We start from the raw sequence: 24,681 nt of genomic DNA on the forward strand, positions 1-24,681 counted from the left end.
CGTATATGCGCGCGCGCGTACGCGTCCGTAAAATGTTTTCAATTTTTCAAAAAATGCTCTAAATGGTCTGAAACGTGTGCAAAAAAAATTTGAGCTCGATCTGAGCATACAAATATTTCAACGCGCGCGTACGCGCGCGTTTTAAAATGAATATGAATTCTGAGAATATGAGTAGAATCCGCTTGACTTAAAATATAAGTCACGTAAATTTCATTGAAGAATTCCATTCTATTAATGAGATATGCATGAAAATGTGTTTTCATATAATGACGTCATAGTGACGTCATGGTCGACTGATTACTATGATTTTACTTGCGCTGTCGTCTTTGGGACACGATACATATATGATATAAGTTTGAAATTGATAGGAAGAGGACTTTCTGAGCTAATCGATGCACAACTTTTGGGGAGAAAGAAGAAGAAAAAGAAGAAGAAGAAGAAAGAATCCGTACAAAAACAGAAGGTGATCCGAGAGGATACTCGGATCACCTAACTAGACTTTAACCCATTTTAAATCATTATTCATGTGTGACTGGTTGACAAGTGTCAGGTCAGGTTAGGGCCATTTACGAATTTATGTTATAATTACTGATCAGATCGTGTAGCTGGATAAGAATAGATATAGCTGTGAAATAAAACATGAAGAAATGTGTGCAATTGACTACAGATGTCAGTGAAACATGAATAGAGCATAAGGTGAGAACATGATACTGGGTACAATATACTTAATTTTGTGAACAGGAAATCTGTGTGATTGTGAAAGCCTACACTGCTACATATCATAATTATGAACAACTTTATTTTTTGGTATTTATTAAACAGTAAGACCTTGTTGTGACTTTAATGGGATTACTTCATGAAACTGACTCCAGGTGAAAAAGAAGCAGCTAGCCTGGGATTTGAATCTGCATCACATATTGTTTATTGGGCATTGGCACTATACTGCTGTGCCGAAACCAGTTTATTTCAGTGATAAGATAATGTTCAAACAAATACCCAATTCCTCAACACTCTTTTATTTTCTCTTAACCCATTGAGGATGAGTCCGAGTTTACTCGGGCAACCTTCTATAGGAAATGCCTATAGTGGCAAAATCAAACTGTCCCCAATGGGTTAATCAATATAATCTATTAGCCTCCAGTAAGGCGAGTTAAAGAATTAAAGGAATTTAAATGAAGCAAATCAAGAGAAAACAGGATTATTCATCGAGTAGCAGCAAAAATGAACAAGAGACCCACAGGTCTAGCGCTCACCTGAGTATCGCAAGTTCACCTTTCACGCGGTCACTAATGTAAATTATTCACAGCTCTACCAAAATTTGACCAGGCATTCTTATAGAAGATAGAAAATGTACAATAAGAGCCCAAATTTTTAAAGATTCCTTAATTTTGAGGGGATTGGGGCCCCCTGGGGCCCCATAGGTGAGGCATGGTGCCTATTTTGATAAATTGAGATCCTAACCCCCTAGAGATACTACCTGCCAAGTTTGATAAAAATCCATCATGAGGTTATCAGGAAGAAGAGGAAAATTAATGCACAATTTAAGCCCCCATTTGGACCTCCCCATCACTCCACCCTGCCCCCAAGAGGGCACCCCTGGATTTGCTATGAACAAACTTGATACTACAGTCATTAATGTACTAACTCATAGTATTAACTTAGCTCTATCACTTCTGGTTCTAAAGAAGAAGATTTTTAAAAATTCCTTCATTTTGGGAAGTTTGGGGCCCCTGGGGCCCTCCAGGTGGGATGCGGTGCCCATTTGAACAGACTGATATCCTATGCCCCTAAGGATACTACCTGCCAAGTGAAAATCCATCATGGGGTTCTCAAGAAGATGATGAAAATGTACATTTATGCCCCATTAGGACCCCTCCCCACCCCCCTCCCCTGGGTCCCAAGGGGGGGGGGGGAGCAACCCTGATTCCACCATGAACAAACTTGAAATTACAGTCATCAAAGTACTAACTCATAATATTAACGTTAATAGCTCTATCACTTCTGGTTCTAGAGAAGAAGATTTTTAAAGATTCCTTAATTTTGGGGGGTTTGGGCTCCCCTGGGGCCCCCTGGGTGGGGCATGGTGCCCATTTTAACAAATTTAGTTCTTTACCCCCTAGGGATGCTACCTGCCAAGTTTGGTGAAAATCGGTCTTGGGATTTTCAAGAAGAAGATGAAAATGTAAAGAGTTTACGCACGACACATGACTCACGACGACCGCATGACGGACGCCGGACGAAGAACGATCGCAACAGCTCAGTTGAGCCTTTGGCTCAGGTGAGCTAAAAAGATCTAAGAAAACCTTCTTTACTACACACACACACACAACCACACTCTCTGTCTACACACACACATACACACACACACACAACTACTTCTTATACAGTTATTGCACATGGTCATTCCATCTTAGGTTTTGATTAAATAGGATTCCAAGAAATATAGTATTGTCTTTTACCCACAGCTGACCATCTACTATTTGTTGTGGTTGTTGGGTTGCTTGGTCTAGCAATATATCAAGCTAGTCTTTTAAATTCAGATTAAGCAACAATAAATTGCATTTGGACATTTGAACCACACAACGGGAAATTTGTGTCATTTGGTATTCAGAATTTGGTGTTGAGAATTAAACCAAAACTTGTAAGTTAAGTTTGGAATACAATAGATTAGTGTCATCAGCAAAAAGGAAGAAACTGTAGGAACTTGAATAAATAGAAAGTTTCTGTAAGTGTCATGTATCGAAATCCATGGATGTTTCTATTTCGACATCCTGGTAACGAACTGCTTCATTCACCTACACTAGCTAGCTTTACATAACTTTTCAATAACATACTCATTTTTCTGTTTGAAAAAGGAACACTAACATTTCCTTGCACTCATAACATTTGAATTCCCTGTTTTTTGTTTTCATCAATCTGTATCTTACACTTTATACTAAACAAATATTTCACAATATAGCACAGGAAATATTTGTACTTGGTCTGATATCTGTGGCATGTTGAACCTCACGTCAACATCATACTGCACTTAGGATCAAAGTTTGTCAAAATCCCCTTCTGTGAAGCAATCACCTCATGAGGTGCAATGATCACCTTATCAATTCTGTGCATGGGTCAAAGTAACCACACTTTGATTGTAGCACACGCCCATTGCAAAGTCATTCCATGCAAACACTCAGGTAGACAGGAAAAGATGCCGAACAGAGAAGAACGCAAGAAATTGGTGAAATCGGTGAGTTCACTGCTTTTTGAATTAATTGAAATCTTGAGAAATGTTCATGATTTATGCAGAAAATAGTGTACTCAGCAAAGAATTAAATAAAATCATTAGACCTCATGGCTGTACACACCATGGCATTATCTTTTCAAAAAATGGACTCACACTAATATCATGCACGGTAAAAGACACCTTCTGCATCACAGCAGGGGTTGCAGGTGTAAGTTTGTCAATGCCATTATTTCCTTAAATCTTTATGTGCCATGTTGGAAACCTCCTGTGTGCCACATTATTCCCAGACGCCAAAGTTGTCATACTTTCAGGAAAAATACTGTTTTTCACATCTATCTTACTTTTATAGATTTATATTTAGCCGGACATATAGTGAGTAAAGTTTAAAGAAGATGACAAGCTCTACTTTGATATAAATTGTATGACAAATCTATGATTGTTTTTCTTTCAAGTGACTAGTAGTTAAATTACTGTAAAGGCATGACTTTTGCACACTGAACAGTAACAGAAACCTAGATATTACATGCAAATCCAGTAAGAAACACTGCATGTTAGTCAATCACCACACAAAATGTGGGATATAATGGGTCTAGGACTTGTCCCCCGGAGGACAACTCCCCCGGGGACTACTCCCACCTGACAACTCCCCCGGAGGACGTCTCCCCCGGAGGACTACTCCCCCGGAGGATGTCTCCCCCGGAGGACGACTCCCCCGGAGGACGACTCCCCCGGGGGACAACTGCCCCGGGGGACAACTGCCCCGGGGGACAATTCCCCCGGAGGACAACTCCCCCGGGGGACAACTCCCCCGGGGGACAACTCCCCCGGGGGACCACTGCCCCGGGGGACCACTGCCCCGGGGGACAACTCCCCCGGAGGACAACTGCCCCGGGGGACAACTCCCCCGGAGGACCACTCCCCCGGGGGACAACTCCCCCGGAGGACAACTCCCCCGGAGGACAACTCCCCCGGAGGACAACTGCCCCGGGGACGTCTCCTGGGGGACAATCCCATACTGAACAGAGATTTGTGTGTGTGTGTGTGTGTGTCCTATATAGAAATTAGAATTAAATTCATATGTGTAAAAACAGTATTCTTTTTAAATAAAATCTAAATTAAAGTTGGCGTTACCTAAGACACGTCCATCTTTATAACAAAGTTTTTGAAATCTCAGCACAAAGTTTTTACCATTGTACACGCTACATGTAATGTCGAAAAAAGTAGAAACGCAGGTCCATTTATCACTGAAAATTGGTCAAGAGATAAGCACATTGACGGATACACGCTTTTGAGGGGAGAGTTCATTCCTCAGCATGTACCTGTTATTCTTCATTATTTTATACTATTTTAAGAAGTCCATTCTTTGATGATTTTCTTTTTCTTTTTGCAATTCATGATTATGATAAGAAATATGTTAAATGAAAGAAAGATATCATTCAGAGGGGTGAAGGCTCAAGTTTTTGAGTTTCTTCAGTTTGTCTCCCTCTACAAAGGAATATGTTGTTAGAAATACCCTTTTAATGGGGTTATGATTTTTATCTTAGATTCCAGGATCCTGTATGTCACTGTCAGTAATTTCATCGTGCAATTTTCGTTTGTTATGTTGACTGTGAATTTATCTGAACATCATTACAATTCTTAATGTCGGAGAAATAATTGACAGAAAAAAATATGAATATTCTGTTCCTGAAAAGACTTGAACGTGTAAAAAGGTAATATCTTCCAACCGGCATTAGGCACTATAATGCAGAAACAGTATTAGCACTGGTTGCACAGTTACCATGCATCCTGAATGCACCAGCCACATACCGGTATCTGCATGACACACGTATAACATAACCCTTGCTGTACTATTGTTGGTAGAAAACACCAGATTGATAGCTAGAACTTGTTATTAAGAGTATGGTAGTCAATACTACTTGAAAAAATACAGAAAAAAATGCAAAAAATGGCAGTTGGGGTAGGGGTAAAAGGCAAGGAAATTTTATGCCTAAATATGGGCAAAAGGTTAGTATCATGTGGAAGATTAGGTTTTACACTAAAATTATCATTATAATCCATTTCCTTGACCCCCAAAACATGGGGTTAGACACCAAAACCATCACAATTGACCAAAAATAGCCGAGTTATAACCAGAAATGTCTTTTTAAAGCCGAAACGGCGACCAGCTTTTCGGCCGGGGCACCCTGGATTTCGCATTTTTCGTTCTTTTTTTTTTTTTAAATGGTGTCAGTAGGCACAAAGTCATCAAACTAAGGTGTGATGAGCATGTTCTGAAAATGTCATCCTCTTTAGCCCATCTCTAAGAGATATCAAGGGATGACGACTGTAATATTTAGCCTGTTATTTAGAGAGTTCCTTAGTTGTTTCTTTAATCAGTCAGAATAAGCACACGATCTTGGCAGTAATTTGTTGTATTACAATCATGACGAGTTTGAACAATGCAAATGCTTTAGCGATATCGATTGCATCGGATACCCAAGGGAAGAAACGGACACTGGTCAAAAAGTATATGTGCACATTTTGTTAACACGCAGGTGATAGGTTGATATGTTTTTATTCTTCTAGGTCTTGGGTGCAAGTAAGGAAGTTTGCTGAGGTAGTACATCTACCTCCGGGGTTTCTCGAGAGGGGTAACTATAGAGCATAGCAACAGCATCATCTCTGTGGGGATTGGTTGGTGCTGCATAGCTAGGCACTAGTCTCTGCGTTCAAACTGTACTAATTTCAAACATTTGGCATCTCCCTTTTTTTTAGAAAAGTTACGTTGCACTTTTTCACACAGATTTTTTCATTTATCAACTACCACTGAAACTTAATTAATAAGCCATTGTCTTTTTAGGATTATCATGGCAATTATTTGATACGTTGTTCACACAATATACTTGTCCTATTTGAGTAATAATGGAAATACGTCTTGTATGGGCGTGTTTGACTTGCCATATCTTATATCTTACATTCAACTTTACTACATGTGTAATCATAGCAACACATCTTATAAACACAAACATTACTGATACTTGTAAAGTGAGTAACACTTCACTTCAATATTGAGATATCACGGCTTTGTATGACACATTACAACACACTCTTATAACGACGTAAGTTCAATCTCGCTCTTCACACTTGGAGGAATACTTGTGATTGTTTTGTAAACTGTACTTTTGTTCACTTTTAGAAATGTGTTATTTTTGTCTTTGAAGAAACGTTAATCATTGTTTCTCTTATAATAATCGACAAAGCTGTTACTTTTGATAAGTTAGATGAAACACTTTTATGCACTCAAAATGTAACCAACTCTACTCTCCAGATGAATAGTTCAACATCTAAACATTATCACAATCCCGTGATCATTGTCATTTCATTTCCCGTCAAATTCCGGTATCTATCCTATAAAACAGATAAGTTTTTACAGTGGTCCATATTTTTGACCTGATCTTGTGATACGATATTATGTTGAGTCATCTAGCTTTGTTGCATCAAGGATTGTTTTCCGCTGTACCTCTTCTGATGTCAACTCTGTTTTGACAGGAGCATTTTTCCTTCACATTCCACTATGCAACTTCTTGGAAACTTTGTCTTTGAAACAACAACGCTTTTCGCTTCGATCAAAGTAATTTTACTGCACTTTTGTTTCTTGGTCAGCTTTGTTTGCACATTCTTTATTACTTTTGGTTTCAGCAGCTGACTAGCTGTTGGCAGGGTGGTCCTTGTCCTCCTCTGCATCAACAATATTGTGCAGGACTAGCATCTAGCCCATCGATCGGTGTGTTCCGATAGTCAAGAAATGCCAAACCTGGATCTGTTCCATCTCTCATTGCCTTTTTCATTAGACATTGCGATTTGTACTGTCTTTTCAACTTTCCCATTGCTATGTAGAAAGTGATGAAGACGTGACATGCTTGAATTGGTACTGACAAGCAAACTCTTTGAACTGGTCACTTGTAAACTGTGTACCATTATCTGATACCACAATCTCCGGTATACCATTACGTGCAGAAGTGTTGTTTGCATACTAACTTCAATTACTCTTACGCTAGACATTTTTTGTTTGTTTTTGTTTTCCATGTTCAAACGTTATCAAATAAAACTGTGTGAAACAAAACTCAATTTTCAATTAATTGAAACTCGAATCATCCCATCTTTCAGTGGTTGAGAGATTTGTGTTGGTCGTGCGGGTGTGCTTTCCCAGGGCTGTTGGAAGATATTACCTTTTTACACGTTCAAGTCTTTTCAGGCACAGAATATTCATATTTTTTTCTGTCAATTATTTCTCCGACATTAAGAATTGTAATGATGTTCAGATAAATTCACAGTCAACATAACAAACGAAAATTGCACATTAAAGTATTACTGACAGTGACATATAGGATAGTAACTATCATAAGAATCTAAGATGAAAATCATAACCCCATTAAAAGGGTATTTCTAACAACATATTCCTTTGTAGAGGGAGACAAACTGAAGAAACTGAAAACTTTGAGCCTTCACCCCTCTGAATGATATCTTTCTTTCATTTAACATATTCCTCATCATAATCATGAATTGCAAAAAGAAAAGGAAAATCATCAAAGAATGGACTTCTTAAAATATTATAAAATAATGAAGAATAACAGGTACATGCTAAGGAATGAACTCTCCCCTCAAAAGCGTGTTTCCGTCAATGTGTTTATCTCTTGACCAACTTTCAGTGATAAAATGGACCTGCGTTTCTACTTTTTTTGACATTACATGTAGCGTGTACAAAAGTAAAAACTTTGTGCTGAGATTTCCAAAACTTTGTTATAAAGATGGACGTGTCTTAGGTAACGTTAACTTTAATTTAAATTCTGTATAAAAAGAATACTGTTTTTACACAGATGAATTCAATTTTAATTTCTAGGACACGAATAAGAAACATCTCTGTTCAGTTATAGGATTGTCCCCCAGGAGACGTCCCCGGGGCAGTTGTCAGGTGGGAGTTGTCCTCCGGGGGAGTTGTCCTCCGGGGGAGTTGTCCCCCGGGGGAGTTGTCCCCCGGGGGAGTTGCCCCCGGGGGGAGTGGTCCTCCGGGGGAGTTGTCCTCCGGGGGAGTTGTCCCCCGGGGGAGTTGTCCCCCGGGGGAGTTGTCCCCCGGGGGAGTGGCCCCCCGGGGGAGTGGTCCTCCGGGGGAGTGGTCCTCCGGGGGAGTAGTCCCCCGGGGGAGTAGTCCCCCGGGGGAGTTGTCCCCCGGGGGAGACGTCCTCCGGGGGGGTAGTCCTCCGGGGGAGACGTCCTCCGGGGGAGTGGTCCTCCGGGGGAGCTGTCAGGTGGGAGTGGTCCCCGGGGGACTAGTCCTCCGGGGGAGTTGTCCTGATACGGGATATAATATGTGAGATGAGCAAGAACTCGAGAAAAGCTTTCATTGTACTGTGCCATTTGGCGATTCATCGATTGGTTTGGGTGGGTTTGTGTGTTTGAGCAGAATATGCGAAGTTGGCATGCTGTCGACTGAGACGGACGTGCGAACATGGCACTTAAAGAGTTGGTGCTAAGACTTGGGCAACTATTCATAGAGCATAGATCCAGTAAATTTCTTTCATGTTTCTCCGTACTACTGTATCACTTACTTGTCATACAGTTTTTACCATACCAAATCAAATCAAAATTAATATCATATTTTTGTTTTGAATGTACATTTAAGTGGTTGGAGAAGACAGGAATGGTGCGTAGTCTTAATGTCCATGTAATGATAGTGAAAAATGTTTGGAGAATTTGCAAATTCCTACTACAAAATTATCTATCTATTCTTTTGTTGCTGCTGACAAAATTAAGCTCTTGCAAGTTACAGAGAATATGAAATACAAGGTGTGAATTTTCTTCAATTTGTCTCCCTCTACTTCCTCTGCAGTGGGAGACAAATCGAAGAAAATTCACACCTCAACCTTCACCCCTCTGGTCAATATTCTCTTGCTTTCAATATGGAATATGTCACAGATTACCAGCTGAAACAGTGAAAGTTTCTATATTTCTCGACAATAAAATTGCAAATGATGAATAATTTGTCCCAATCTCTTTCTTAAGTCACAGAAGTGGTATAAAAGGGAGTTGCCATATAAACAAACTTGGAGAGAAACAAGCTTTGAAGTCCATTGGCAGTGAAGTATGGAGATTGCGGCATTCAAACACAAAAAGTCCATTTGAAATACATCTGTTAAAGAAAAAAAAAAAAAGAAGGTATTTTTCGAACTGACTTTTCCAAATTAGACTATACAGGCAGGAAATACTTGCACTGCCATAATTTTTATTATCAGAAAAACATCCATTCTAAGAGCTTTTTACCACGTCATCTTACCAAGCATTTTTCTTAGATTTTAGGTTTGCAACTTTACTATAATAAAGTATTCTGATGATAGGTAAGAATTGTTGGTGTAGAGTATCATTCCACTCATTATACACAGATATCTTATCCGTTTACATAACCATGTAATATACTTGTTCTTACAGGTATCAGAGTCCACTATTCTACAAAAACACATCTTTGCACTCTCTTCTGAAGAGTCTGAGAGTACAACTGACATTTATACAATGAATACCAGTCCTGGCATTTTTGTCATGGCAGAACTTTGACACAAGAGTTGGACTAATGTGACTGCAAACCTATTCTGAAGCTCTCACAAGACCCTGTTTTTTTGGATATCAAACTCTACTGACTCTGGAAAGGTGAATACAAAGTGAAGATCTTTCTCAATGTAAAAGGCTTCTAAAAACTATGGGAACTCCATGCGGCTCACGAGGGATGCCTAAGCTCATCATGACATCAGTTCTGTTCACATATCTCCTACCAGGTGTCTTAATGCAGTCAGTTTTTACAGAAGGGCAGGATGCACTTGTGGAGTACACATTCCCTGATATCGCCCCTCAAAGCGTAGCTGTTGAGATCAGGAAAGGCTCCACCATATTATTTGACAAGACTGGAAAGAAAAACTTGAATGCTCAGCAGGCCAACAGAATAAAGATATCCACGGAAGCAAGGGGTGACAATACAGTTGTGAGACTGAGTATCACCAACATCACCAGAGAAGACGAGAGTGCGTACCTTTGTGTTCTATATGACAGTCAGGGGACAATGGTTCTGGAGACGCAAAAGAATCATATATCGGTTGAATTTCCCCCGGGACTAGCCAACTGTAGCAGCACTGAATCATCTGAAGTCTCTGTACAGAACTATCTCGGCAGTGATGATACTTGGACTGTTATAAAATGTCAAGCTACGAGGGGTACGCAGTCCGGCTACCTTGCCTGCTTCAATCCTGATCTTAGGCTACCCCCATTGAGCAACCATTTTAACAGAACGCATTTGATTGGAATGTTCTGGACCAAGAAGGACAAGCCTGTATTCTGCTGCTCTGCTACATTTGAAAATGGTATGGACAAGTGCAAGTGTATGGAGTACAAGAGTCACATGGAACAGGTCCTTTGTTCACCTAAACCAAACTCAGAAGAATCAGACACATGTGCATGCCCAGCTGATGTGGTAACTCTTTCCATCAAGCCACATGTATCCACTGTCCAGCCTGCTACTCCGTCACCATTTCAAGAACCAAACTGTCAGGATGACACTCTACAAACTTTAAAATTTGTTGAAAAACAGTTGTTGCAACATTCGCACTACCCAGCAGTCATTCTCTCTTTGACAGTGGCTATATTTGCCATAGTGATGGCAATATTATTAATAGTGTCAGTAAGCCTAAATAAAACAACAAGTCATAATGAACAAGTATCAGGAAGGGGTTACGCCATTTCCTGACCCACTTTATCTGACACACTCTTTCTGACACACTTTTTTTGCCATTCACTTTGTACACGGGGCAGTTTTCATGAGACGGCGTCTGTTATTGGCTACTGTGCTAATGAATATTCAAGACTATGGTATGGCTTGTCGAACGTCGCGCTCAAGGCCGGCCAATAAGAGGCGGCCAGGAGCTGGTGAGCTGGAGGCGCGCAGCAATTTCTAACCTCATCCACGTGTAGGCCTTGCTACTACGTGGGCTTCCAGTACCTTTTTTTTTTTCAGCTGCTTAACCCATCCACGTACGGGCCTCTGTGTACTAGTAATCTTCGTGCCTGCCTAGTAAGTCGGCAGTGAACTTGGGCGCGATCTTCCCTACGGCGCGATCTACACGCGAAGGGTATTCATGCTCCCAACCCACTTCCCAATTCCACCCAATTCCACTAGAAATCTGTTTATTACTTCGCACACTTTCAGTCAGCATGGGTAAACAGGTATGACAAATACCTACGTTACATGGACTTCATTTTGTGACATCCTCAATAATTTTGTGTTCTGAAATGATAACAATGAACATATCCCAGTTTTTTTCCACCATAACACATCAACATGTTATCTGACTGGCACATGAGATCATTATTAGTAAGATTGTCCATTCTGATATCAACTGCAAGACACTTTTATTAACATGTTTTTTCTACAAACCATTTACAATTTTAACCAAAGGTTTAACTTTTTCCTCAAGAGTGACACAATAACAACAATCTTTAAAAAACTACAGTCAAGGCAAGTGAGTTGTATGGACATTCAAGTGAAAACATGATTTTATTGTTATCATCAGGGGTTTTCATACTACAACCTTGTCCACAGTATACTACCTATGTTACACGGACAGTATGTCTTCGTAACATAGGTACATTACGACATATCAACTGATTTCCTTTGTTGTGGTGTCAGATGTTAAAACCTACACACATAGACTTTATGTATGTTCCCATGAATAACACTAATGTAACAGTTCTTTGGAATTATACCTGCTGTATACCTTTGGAACAATACCTATGTTACACAGACTTCAATTCTTTGTAACTCTGGTATGAAAGAAGGTAGACTTAATAATAAGAAGAAGAATAATGTCGAGCCTTACACAATTTGACCTTATATACTCTAACAACTTCATCAACTGTCAACTCAACTATGAAAACTAATAAAGAGAAATCATACAAGTTTTCTTGTCTTCTCCATGTTCTTTGTTTGAAGTTAATTTCTGCTCTTTTCTACAATGTCCATTTTCCCTCCGTGCAGTTTTCTTTTTGTCTAGTTTGTTATGTTCGCTCTTCTTTGGTGTTGCTTTGTTAGCTTCCTCTCTCTGTTTGTGGAGTGCTGTGGCTGTGCCCTTTTCACTCTTTCACGTAGTTTAATCACGTAGCGGCGGCAGAGGAGGATCCATGGCAGATTCATCGACAAACTGGACAAAAAGTGTGAAGAGAAATAAAATGAAAGAATTAACAGAAAATTTGTGTCTGTGTACTCTTTATATTCCTGTTGATGTATCTGTGTATATGAATGGAATTAAATAATTTGGACAATTTTGCTTACCTTTCTACCTCTTGTCATACCAGTTGGCTACAGTTCCATGTGTACCATCCACCAAAAAAAAAAAAAAAATAAATAAAAATATGGGTTACGCTTAAAATGATGTACAGCAGTAATGTTAATAATATTGATAATAATATAGCATGTAAAAAATCATTTTAATATTCTACGCTAATTTTTTTTTTTCACATCTATGTAAGCTAGCAAGGCCAAGGGCAGGGCGCTGCCCCCAGTGTCATGGCTAGGGTTAGGGATAGGGTTAGGTTTACGGTTACGGTCCTATTCCAAATAGACCTCAAACAAAATACTAGGCCCCCTTCTTTTTTTTTTACGGTACTCAATCCCCATCAAATTCAAAATTTTTGCCCTCTTTTTAGGATAGGATAGACCAATATTATAAAATGCCAATTTTGATTGCGGTATATATGGAACTATTTCCTACCAATTACCTACCCAAAATGAATACGAAACTGGCATTTTAGCTTTGAGACTTTACAGTGGGTGAACGTGGAATGGAAACAGTGAACCCATGTACTGCTTCATCAGAGCACCGTAAAGCCATCTAACACTATTAACAGGTCAGTGAAATCTTGAAAGGAAAACACTGACATTGTAAATCTGTTCAAGAGAAAGTATCTAACAGCTCTTAATTCCCAAAATATCAACAACAAAATTGGGCAAACTCTTTCTTTAGCTCAGACGCAGTCTGGACGTCTACGTATTCCAACTTCATAGTACCGTACTAACGTTCAGCACATCTACTTGGTAGATACGAATGACATAAGTAAGGTCCAAAATTCACAAGAATCGGGAGGTAAAATAATGTTATATTGCCGTGAAGATACACTGGACATACTTTTGTACGGTTTTCTAAGAGAGGGACACATGCTCCTTTTGCAGAGACGGGCATAAAAGGGGAAATTTGGCGATCACAATTACGAACATGAACAAGTAACAAATATCTCAGTATGTGGGACTACAGCGTGTTACCAGCATCATCGTCCACCGTATATTTGGCCAGTTTAGTGGTTTTAATATCGTTTTTTTCCTCCAATACAGTTTACAAAATGTGACAAAAGTTATTTACTTCGTAAAATAGCGTACAAGCTTACTGATTGACATCGGAAACATTGAAATTCCCGATCGGAAACATCGAAATTCACGTACCGATGTAACACGGACTACAGCAGAAAAACGGGTCTTGCGCCGTCCAGGTAGGTGTGAACGGGCTGTAAGTGGTCTTCCCGCCGTTGGGGAAGTACTGCCAGTGACGTAAATACGATTGCTGAAGTTAGTAGCTCTTCTTTTTGTCGCGAGCGCGACTTTCTTATCCGATGTTACACGAAGAGGCCGGACTTCGGACGGAAGTACGGTAATATGTTCTGTGTTTTCTCTTTTATTTGGAGCTTTTTGATGCTAATTTTTGGACAATGATACTCCTAAAATATGAGTCTAATTATAGAAATCAAGTTTCTGATCATATTATGATTATAAGTGTATGTAAAACCATGCAATACCGATGTTACAACAAAAATCGCCGCGGACTTCGTTTGTAACATCGGTATGAGGTTGCTTCAAGATGCTCTGGTGTTCTTATTTTGTGACACATGTTTATGTGCCTTATAGTCTTTGTAGAAGTCACCTTGCCTCTCTTAATTATGATAGGCATAATGCTGAAAGGTTGTGTATTTCTGTATTACATTGCCATGAAAATGGCATATATTTTTGTCACAACTGGTACCACAAAAAAACCATGAGACATCAACAATGAAACAGTCACAGACAAAATAAATTTGTACAAAGGCTTGTTTTTTATTCATCAAATAATTCTTCACACATCTCTCTCCAAGAATAACCACAAACCACAAGCAATTATTTGATAAAATTTTCAGAATATGACTTTTATTCCCTGCACAACATGAAAATCTAGAGCAGGCCCAACCCCATGGAATGACCCATGTCTGCTCCACACATGTTATCGCTATCGCTCAAACTTCGATCGCGGTGCCGGTGGCTTGTGTGTGTTTACAACATGTGTGCATATGGAGGAAGCATGGGGCTGAAAAAACAGTACCACGTGGTGAGGTAAAAAACAAATCGGACGTAAGAAGTCGTACATTCGAGAGCTAAACAGACAAATAGCGAAAACAAAGTCCACTGAAAAGGTCTTGACACTGTAATGTATGTTCCAAATTCATGTCTGGCTTAGTTTCGAGAGAATTTTCTACACTTGTAAAGGTTTTCTTTGCAAGATCAGGAGTGAGATCGGTGAAGTAGCTAAACATGTACTCTATGTGACTGTTGGTGACTTTTGCATGCATGCTTGCACGTGGCTGGGAGAGTGCGGCAAGAACGCTAGGAATGCACCACCAGCACGTACGGTGGGCTGCAAATTCTTGGGGCAAAATTAGACTTCATTGTTCAGCCCGTCTAGTATTTATATATTCATAATAATTCTAATTCTTCATGAAATCACGATAAAAATTCTTCATATTTATATTCATAATACATTTAAGAAGCGTAATATGAAATATTTTGACCTTTTTTTTTGAAATCCAAAGAAAAAAAAATGTTTTGAATAAAAAATTGATAGTAAATGATAGTTCTTGACTCAAGTCTAAACTTCGTGCGTCTTCTTCCAGTTACCCCGCAGTTGCCCATGGATACGACGCATTTTAATAATCAGCTGTTTGCCGAGTCATTCCTACCCTACTGCCTCTGTTCAAATTGAGAGCGATTGTGATTTTATCGGTGGCATTTATAGTTTCATGACCTAATCCAATAAAACTAGACAAATTTAAACATCAAATGTTGTGACAGTTTTTGTCAGAATTTCCTATCAATATCACTTGTTGCCACGATAGTTTTGAGATTTCACTAGCTTCATTATCGAAGCTGTTCTGAGGCTGTTGGACATTTGAAAGAACTGCTTTGTAAGAAATCACCTTTTATTTATTATCTATTTTCACACACAAGAATTTTGATGACTTACATAATCTTTTAAAACTATTCTAATGTCATAATATTTCATGATGGTATGTGTTCTGTCTTTACATGGCAAGATGGGATTTTTTTTTTCTTCCGTCCAGGGTCAAAGAAGGAAGTGACAGGAAGGAAACCAACACGATAGGAAGGAAATGAAAAGGATAGAATGAAACACCTGCTCAGCGGGCTCTTTTTTTATTGATATTTACAATGGTGAATGCAGTACATCAGAATTTAAGTACAGTTCTAAATAATTTATTATTTGAAAAATGAGCAAAGAAAATGGGATATAATCGAGTTCTTAAAATGAAAACTAAATTAGCATCGCCATTTAGATCTAATATTTACTAAAGAATAGCCCTGAGGCAACCTTATTGTCAAGCTTTTGGTTGAGTTTCTTTAGAGAAACGAATTTTTGGAGCACTAACCCAAGTGAACAACCAAAAGGTAAAAAAAAAAAAACTGATTAAATGCAGGTCTCTAGGTCTAGACCACTCCTGTGCATGAGCGAGCAACAGCCCCCGTGGACAGTGTCACTCTCGTCCTTGGCCTAGGCTAGGCTACTCGTGTCGTTCTCGCCATCATCAATGATCAACGTCATGGTCACACGAAATAAATTGCATCATCAAAAGGGTTCGTATATCATCACAAGAATCATTATGATCATCATCACTATCATCTCAACCACAGCAAAACCCTGAATATCATTCCCACCATAGTCACTCCCAGCTCACAAAAACACATCAGCATACAGACATCGCAGACTTTGTAGCTAACTACGTTAGACTTTGTTAGATCAATGTTAGTTGTACACAAAATGAAACGGAGGTGGAAAACTAGTAATGAATACACGGAGATCATCAACGATGGCATTTTACCGTAGAAAAAATAAACTGAACATCTTGCACCGCAAAAAAAAAAAAAAAAAAAAAAAAAAACTGAGGTAAAAAACTACGTTGAGGAAAACTAGGGTGAAAACTCGCTGCTTGGAAGACGAACGATGAAGACACTGTACGGTAAAAATGCACACGGAAACAAACGAGTGGGTACCATGAATGTTCTCGCACACACGTAGATAATCTACATCGTGTTCAATCAAAAAACTCAACAAACACTCGAACAAAAACTCACCTCTAAATTGTTGCAAACGAGATAATCACTTCAAAAAATGGGGGAAAACACTTGTGGTAGTACGATTGTACTCTAAGAATAACAGAGATAAGATGATACGAAAGCAAAAGAGAGAAAAAGAGAGAGAAATGGACAGGAAACCTGCAGAAGTTATGCCACACTCACTGGCACTAAAACGCAATTCAACACACACACGCACACTGGTAATCAGATATCGTCATGGACCCCCTTGAGGAGATCGATATCACGCGTAAGTCAATAGCTAAAAGCCAATCACAGACACAGAATCAGACAGAGTGACTCATTATGAAAAAATTATCGCAAGGCTGATGAATATTCATTAGCACAGTTGCCAATAACAGAGGCCGTCTCATGAAAACTGCCCCGTGTACAAAATGAATGGCAAAAAAAGTGTGTCAGAAACAGTGTGTCAGATGAAGTGGGTCAGGAAATGGCGTAACCCATCAGGAAGGCAAAATGAAGTTAGTAAGGATAATCAATGAAGTATGCAACCATTAAAGAGATGGTAAAATTTTGGTTTAGATGGGGCTTCGAGCTTCCAGGTTCTGAATTGATAATAAACATAAATGTGTATGAATGACTAATCCTCTCCATGACTAACTGCGCCATGAAGGTTGTTTTCTAGAACCTGTGTTAATCTGGTGACCAGTTTTCAAACATTTGTGTGTGTGTGTGTGTGTGTTTTTGCAGTAGGTTTATGGCTTAAATGTGTGTGGGGGGGGGGGAGTAGACAATCATAATATATCACTGGAAAGGTCAGGATCTGAAAACTTCATGGTATCTAAACCCGTTGAGGATGAGCCCTGCATATACTCGGGCAAGTGTCTATATGGGAAATGCGTGTTGTAGCAAAATTAGCCGATCCTCAACAGGTTAATCAGGGATTTAATGTTCTCCACCTTTATCAGGCTTTGGGCAAGAGGTGTCAAAAACAGAAGAAAAATAAACCACTGTTGTGTGTATTTTTTTTTGTCAAGATTTAACTTTATTGTCTAATGACGTACATGTATAAGATACTCATAGTCAAGAGAACTTTTAATGGACCACGTCATCATTATCGACAGAGTGGAAACTAGCAGAGATATGTTAATGTTGTTGATATTGCATACTTTGAGACAAACAACCAATTGTATCTGTTGCCAACAGTCACAATATGTAGATCAGCAGATACAGAACTTGCCATCATCAGCTTTGGCATGATGTTCATAGTACATGTATTTATAAGGCCAAAAGTAATTTCTGCTATTAAGCAGCATCCAGTTGCCTATTCTATTTGTGGTACAGTATTTATAGGACAATGAGTATGACACACACACACGCACTTTTTTTGTTTTCTGTGATCTTTTTATTAATTCCATTTCCTTTGAGAATATAACAATTCAAAAAAAAAAATTACACACCTTCTACATAACATCTGTCATAAATCATGTAGATATTCCTACAGTTATGAGACATAATCCATAATCCATAAAACAAGAATAATCATTCAATTCATTTTAAGGCAGAAATCAAACAGAAGAGAGGAAATAGAATGAATTATCCGATCATTCCTTTTTAACTACAAAACAAACAAGCAGAATTCATATATGCAATTGTGAGCAATTTAGCCAAACACTAAAAAAACAGGAAATGAAATTTCTATTATATCAAAAGAACAATGACAACAACAACACAAACCACCCTCATTCCCACCTTTCCACCATACCCAACCCTCAACTACTCATAACTTTAAACTTTAACCCCCCCCCAAAAAAAACACACACACACACACACACACACCCACACACACACACACACACACAAACACACACACTCTCTCTCTATCTCCAGAAACAAGTAGAAGGCAAATTATCATTTGCGATCGGTGTTATAACTACCTGTGCATTAAGTTTTCTCAAAGCTTTCCTGTTTTACATTGTACATGATGTTGTGTAAGTTGTTAATCACTAAAATCATGTACTTTCATACAAATTATTTTTCTAATGTTTGAAATATATTATCACTGCCTTCCCCCTCCCCCCCCCCCCCAGTCACACCCAATTTAAAGGAACAGTGAAAAGGCAAGCTTTCAGTAGGAATTTTTTCCTGTTAAAAGTAATTATCTGTTATCACCATAACAAAGAGTTTGCATGGTTCAAAGATTTTCAAAAAAAAAAAAAAACTTCTGTCAAAACCTAGTTCTTGGGAGGATACATTTCCATTCATAAATACACCAGGACATATCATGCAATCCATTTTAGTTTGTTTAAACAGAGTATTTACTCACTGCCAAGAGGAACAACTGATTCTAATCTTACTATTTCTGTAAAAGGCTAATCCTCAATGCTCTGCATGTGTGATATGACCCTATCAATGACAAAACTTGCTATGTTGATACTGTAGCACACTTTACACTTATGTCTCCCTTTTTGGGACTGGGGATTGGGGCCACTTGTTTGATTATTAAAGATAATACTATTTGTTACAATGATAAGCAGCATCAAGAATCTTGAGATACAAATTTTAACCTGCTGAAGACTGGTCACGAGTATACTCATGCAGGTGTCTATGGGAAATGTGTATAACAGCAAAATCAGTTCCTCCACACTGGGTTAATTTCTTTCACTGCAATCTTGCTCACAATACATCATAATTACACCATTACTTGTTTATCTGATTATCTACTCTGGTGTATGCATTTGATACTGAAACATAGCTCTGTCAAAGAAAGTCACAGAAATGATTGCTTTTGCATGTACATGTACTTCTGTCAAGTCTTAAATTGTCCAATATTTCAATGTTTTTAGGACACATTTTATTCTTCCCATAGATGATTTCAGTCCTTCCTGTTCTTTTGTTGTTATGGCTAAGGGCCTTTGAACAAAGAAGTTACGTTCAAGGTTAACCCGTTGAAGACTAGTCCCAAGTATAAATGGGCAGGTGTCTATGGGAAATGTGTGTTGTAGCAATATCAGACCATCCTAAACAGGTTAAGACACAAGAGGTTTCTTCCAACCATAACACTACTCACAGGCAACAACAGAGAATATGTGCATTAAATGCACTATTTATTGTTGTTGTGTGTTTTTTTATACTCTGTATGTATACATGTTACGATACAAAACGGAAATTTGATCCTAAACATAGTAATACTTGATGAGTGTAGAAAAGTCACTGCCATGAAATCAAGAAGTGGAGCAAAGTTCACATACAGTACATTTCTGTTAGCAGGCCACATATAAAGTGATACACCCATGCTGTCCAGAAATATAAATAAATAAGTGAATACATGAATTATGGCACTCTCATTCACAAGGAAATCAATCATGCTTTTCTTACAAACTCAACACAATGTAAAGAGGGAAGCAATAAATCACACTCATGCCAGTACTTTAAAATACAAAGTTTCGGTATCAGACTGGGGTAGAAAAATCTTACACTCATTCTTGGCCAAAGCACAACTTTGTAGTTAGACTAATATTAATAATACCTCCATCAACCTTGGCAGTGGAGGCATAAAAATAAGAACATCACAACAGGTCCAGCTCTTGCAGAGATAGCATGTATGCTGTAGCAACTGAAGTGAAGCAGTTTCTTTTTTTATTATTGTTTTTGTTGATCATTGTGCTTTCCTGTGATCATTCGAGATGTGTTTTCTTCAAGAACACAATCAAAGAAACATGAATGTGATCATCTTTGTTATTCTCATAAGGTGTCTCTTTGCATCATCAGCATGTGTCACCACATCAAACAGATTTCATCAGGAGCCTGCCGATATGTTTGTGGTAGCAGGAGAGAGCATCTCATTCACATGCATTGTATCCAGCTACTGCAGAGACACCGATAGAATCGAATGGCGAATTGAGCCAACCCTCTACCAGACAAAGCAGGCGGATACCTGCAATGCAGATGGACACCAAATGGAGTCACGGCTTCATGTCTTCAATGTTGGTGAGATTGACCAGTACTTCACTTGTATCCTCCATACTTTGCAAGAGAATGGAGACGGGGATCCAACATGCTTCTCCTCGAGAAGAGCTAAAATGACTGTTCGGTATTTTCCAGGTGCAGATGAGCTCACTTGTCAGCCAGCTGGAGAAGTGGAACTTAGACTTGGGCAAACAATGCCAGTGTCCTGTAAAGTTCCTCGTAGCAAACCTGCTGTGGACTTGAGTTGGAGAGTTGATCCACATGCCCAGCTGACGTTTCCTCCAGCACTTGATACCGGGTTTCAACGTACTCTAAGATATGACCTCCAAATGGAGCAGGAACTTGACCACAGGACACTTTTCTGTGAGGTAACAAGCCCATTTGCTTTTCCAAGCAGGAAGTTGGAATGCTCCATTGGTCCTATCAGGCTGCTTCGCCCACCACAAGTAGTGGTGGATCCTCAGCAAGGAGAGATCTCTTCTTCTCATCCTCTCATTCTAGTTTGCATGACAAGTGGATATCCTGACGCCAGTGTGTACCAGTGGTCCTGCTCACCACCCAACATCCTAGGGGGGTGTAATGCAACATCAAAGACAGCAACTTTTTCAATTCCTCGTCTAACAGATACTGATGAAAGACTTTCTCATGACAAGACTATTGTTGTTACCTGTTCTGCAACAAATTCAGAAGGCACAGCTTCAAATGTTGCCAGGGTTTCTTTCATCAGTGGTAGTACACTCATATTGGATGATTATCTTCAGTCTGTAAATGGTTGTCTTAGCATCAGTATTATTGAGGTGAATAGCTCTTGGAGCATTGGGGTACAATGCTCTCTAGATCCAAGGTGTTCAAGAGAAGATTCTGTATATTTCAAGTGGTCTGTTGATGGCTATATGATCACAAACAATGAAAACTGGACCATTACAAGTTCCACTTATGTGTCTTCACTCAAATTCCTAGCTAATGTGAAAAACTTTGTCCCACAAAATGCTACATGCAGAGCGAAATGTCCCCACTTTGTTTATGAAGCACACATTGATATTTTTCTGTCCTTGGACCTTGATGATGCACAGGTGACAACACCATCCAAAAATGGGGTTCAGAATATTTTTACAAAGGGTGTAGACCAGATATCTACCAATAAAATGGCAAGATTGTTGTCCATGATCTCCTCAAGTGGCATCAACCAAGGAGATGATCCCAACTACAATGAACAACTCGTTACTCAAGGCACACATGGAGGACTGAATGAAAGTGAAACAAAGATATCAATGTGGAAAATTGTCACAATTGCTGTGTCAGGTGTTCTGGCATTTGTCATTCTAACAGTGTGCTTTATTGCTCTCTGTGCTATAGTTTTGTTCAGGTACTTCAATCACAAAACCAAAGCATATTCCCCATCAGTCGCAGAAAGTCCTGTTGAAGCTGAACAGGGAACTCTAAAGCATAACAAGGAAACCAGTTCTGAGTCAAATGAGCCCATCTATGAGGTTCCAAAAATGCCTACTGAGCCTCAGCCTGTCCCAAAGACATATGATGAGCCCACAAACTCTCCTGCACACATTCACCACACATATGCCACTGGCTTTGAAAGATTTGAAAGATCTTCTTTGAGCACTGGTTCAGAGTCTTCATGGAGCAGTTCTAATGACACATATATTTCACCAAGCTAAGGGGGATTAACAATGGATTAAAACACTGTTGGCAGGTTTTTTACAGCAGCTGAAAGAGATGAGTATCTAATGAAGAGCTCTAGGCAGGCCACAGCATGCTGACTTCTTCAGTTTGATTTGTACTGTAGTGACTTTAGGTTGAATGAGGTACAGTAAAAAGATACTTGATGAATACAATGAATAATTCATGGAGATATTGTGTCACCTACTGCATCATCACATGACATTGTTAAAGCCATGACCCTAGAACAAAACGATCCCAAATAGTATGACTAATGCCGAAAGATATGAAAACTGATAAAAAATTCATGTTTTATGCTTGAAAAGTCACAACTTTTGTGCATTATCTTTTTCTGTACTATTATAAGTCTAACCAAATTCAGAAAAAAATAGATATCAGAGAAACAGGTGACGGCAGTCTTGCAATCAACTCATTTTGCCCCCAATAATAATTTTTTTTTTTTTCCTTGATGTCAAAGTAAGTGTGTATCATTGCATGATCAGTGTTGACATACCAGGGGCAACTTCAAGAGAATATGTGACCGGCGACAACGGTTTCAGGCAAAAGTCGGGAATTTTGAAAATTCATTTTTTCACTGAATCACATTGCCCATTTCCTAAGCTTTGCATTGATATAAAACGCTTGTATCCTTTGGCACCATAAGTGGGCATAGAAAGAGAAATAAAATGCACTTTTTAAGATGTTAGCCTGACAAAATTGCGAGAAAACAGGCTTTGAAGATTCACCTCTTTCTCAAAGACAATGTCCGAGCGGCGATGCGAGGGGAGAATCACCCATCCGTACGATGGTGCCAATCGATGTTAAGCTCCGCCTCTAGCAACCACATCGCCTTCTGATTGGGTCACTGAGAGAGTCAAATTTCCCGGGCACCTTCCTCGGAGCTCAGCGTATGGAGCCGAAAAACAATGCGTTTCGCTCGGGTTTGTTTACAAGTACGTCTTTCAAGATGGCGAATACGATAATTGCACGTATGGTGTACATGTACATGTGTATGGTGCACGCATTACGCAATGGCATCCACACGCCATGACCGTGTGCATGTAACAGGAGCGGTGGCGAATCCACACATTTACAAATCACGTTTTCATTGTGGTTGATTTGTCTTTATCATTGGCGACCCGTTTGAAGGCAGAAAATTGTTAGTGCTGGCAAGGGTCACGCTTCCTGTTTGTTTTGCTTTTACAAGACATGCATATGTTGCTTTGTTCGGTGGTGTTATTAAATTAAAACAAACAAACAAACACGACTCGTTAGTTTGGTGCGATCTTGACGTGTAGTATTTGAATATAATTAGTCACATGTGACCGCTCCTTTCCTCTCATCTACCTTCCACTGAGTCAGTCTGCTGTCATAATTTTTACTACATGTACAAGTAGACAAGCTTGAGAATATCTAGTTTTTTCTCACACGATTATGTCATGCTACATTATTTTTGTTTCACTTCCGTTGTCGAACATTGCGGTAGAATAGTTTGGATAGAAAGTCAAACGAAGAGCACGCACTACAGAGCGAGCTTACATAAACCACTATAGCAAGAACAATGGAGCATGTAATCGTGCACGCGTGGACAAAGCATTCCCCAAACGCTGCAACTGGTGTCTCCGAAAGCCGAATTATGTAAATGTATGCGACGCACCAGCCAATCGCATGCGAAACCCTGCGCCGTAGCAACACTGGGGATATTGGTGCGGCGTTCGAAAGAAGCTCGAAACTGACGAGTGCAATCCAACATAGGGTGCTTAAAATTCCATTTTTGATAGGAAAAACTTAGTCTTATGCTATGAAATTTAGTGTAGATGTAGAAAACATATCAAAGATTCGATTTCTGCAAAAAACCTAAACCGACAAAAACAATGGTCAAAATCTTTGTACCTCACCTAGGAGGGAATTTGCTCTTGCGACTTTTGCCTGAAACCGTTGTCGCGGGTCACATATGGATTTGACTCTGTATACATAAAATCTGACTGTTTACTTGGTACATTTATGTATATTTGTACAGTAATATCTCATCGATTTATTTCTAAAGTCACATGATATTAAATGCATCACTGTGTATCAAACCTAAATTGATGTATTTGAATTGAGCAGCAATGCTAAATAAAACCTGTTTCACATTTGCTGAGATATCATACATTGTGACTGATCTCTTTACATTCTGTAGAACATGGCATAGTTTTACAATACATTGGCAAGTCATTCTTCTGGTTTGCTAATGTGCAAATCTCAGTAGAATGTAATGCACAAGTAAAATTCACCTAACATAATGAATTTTGATGTAAAATAATAAGATGACTGCTGTGTGACTTGGGTTTATCTTGTGTATGTCTGGTGGTTTGTTTGTACAATCTCTTAGACTAATCTACAT

The 24,681-nt window shown here is 39.2% G+C and overlaps 3 protein-coding genes across 3 annotated transcripts in view; 2 read left to right on the forward strand and 1 right to left on the reverse strand.

Annotated features, from left to right (window-relative positions):
* The window catches only part of LOC140242911 (5'-nucleotidase domain-containing protein 1-like), a 314,572-nt gene that overhangs the window by 44,211 nt on the left and 245,680 nt on the right, over nt 1-24,681 (reverse strand). The window lies entirely within an intron of this gene.
* LOC140242828 (uncharacterized) lies at nt 9,960-10,997 on the forward strand. Its single transcript, XM_072322580.1, has one exon. The coding sequence runs from the start codon at nt 9,960-9,962 to the stop codon at nt 10,995-10,997; it is 1,038 nt and encodes a 345-aa protein (XP_072178681.1).
* Nucleotides 20,339-22,294, forward strand: LOC140242762 (uncharacterized). The gene has a single exon (XM_072322521.1). The coding sequence runs from the start codon at nt 20,339-20,341 to the stop codon at nt 22,292-22,294; it is 1,956 nt and encodes a 651-aa protein (XP_072178622.1).

Source organism: Diadema setosum, chromosome 19 (assembly GCF_964275005.1).
Source record: "Diadema setosum chromosome 19, eeDiaSeto1, whole genome shotgun sequence".
NCBI classification, from domain to species: domain Eukaryota; kingdom Metazoa; phylum Echinodermata; class Echinoidea; order Diadematoida; family Diadematidae; genus Diadema; species Diadema setosum.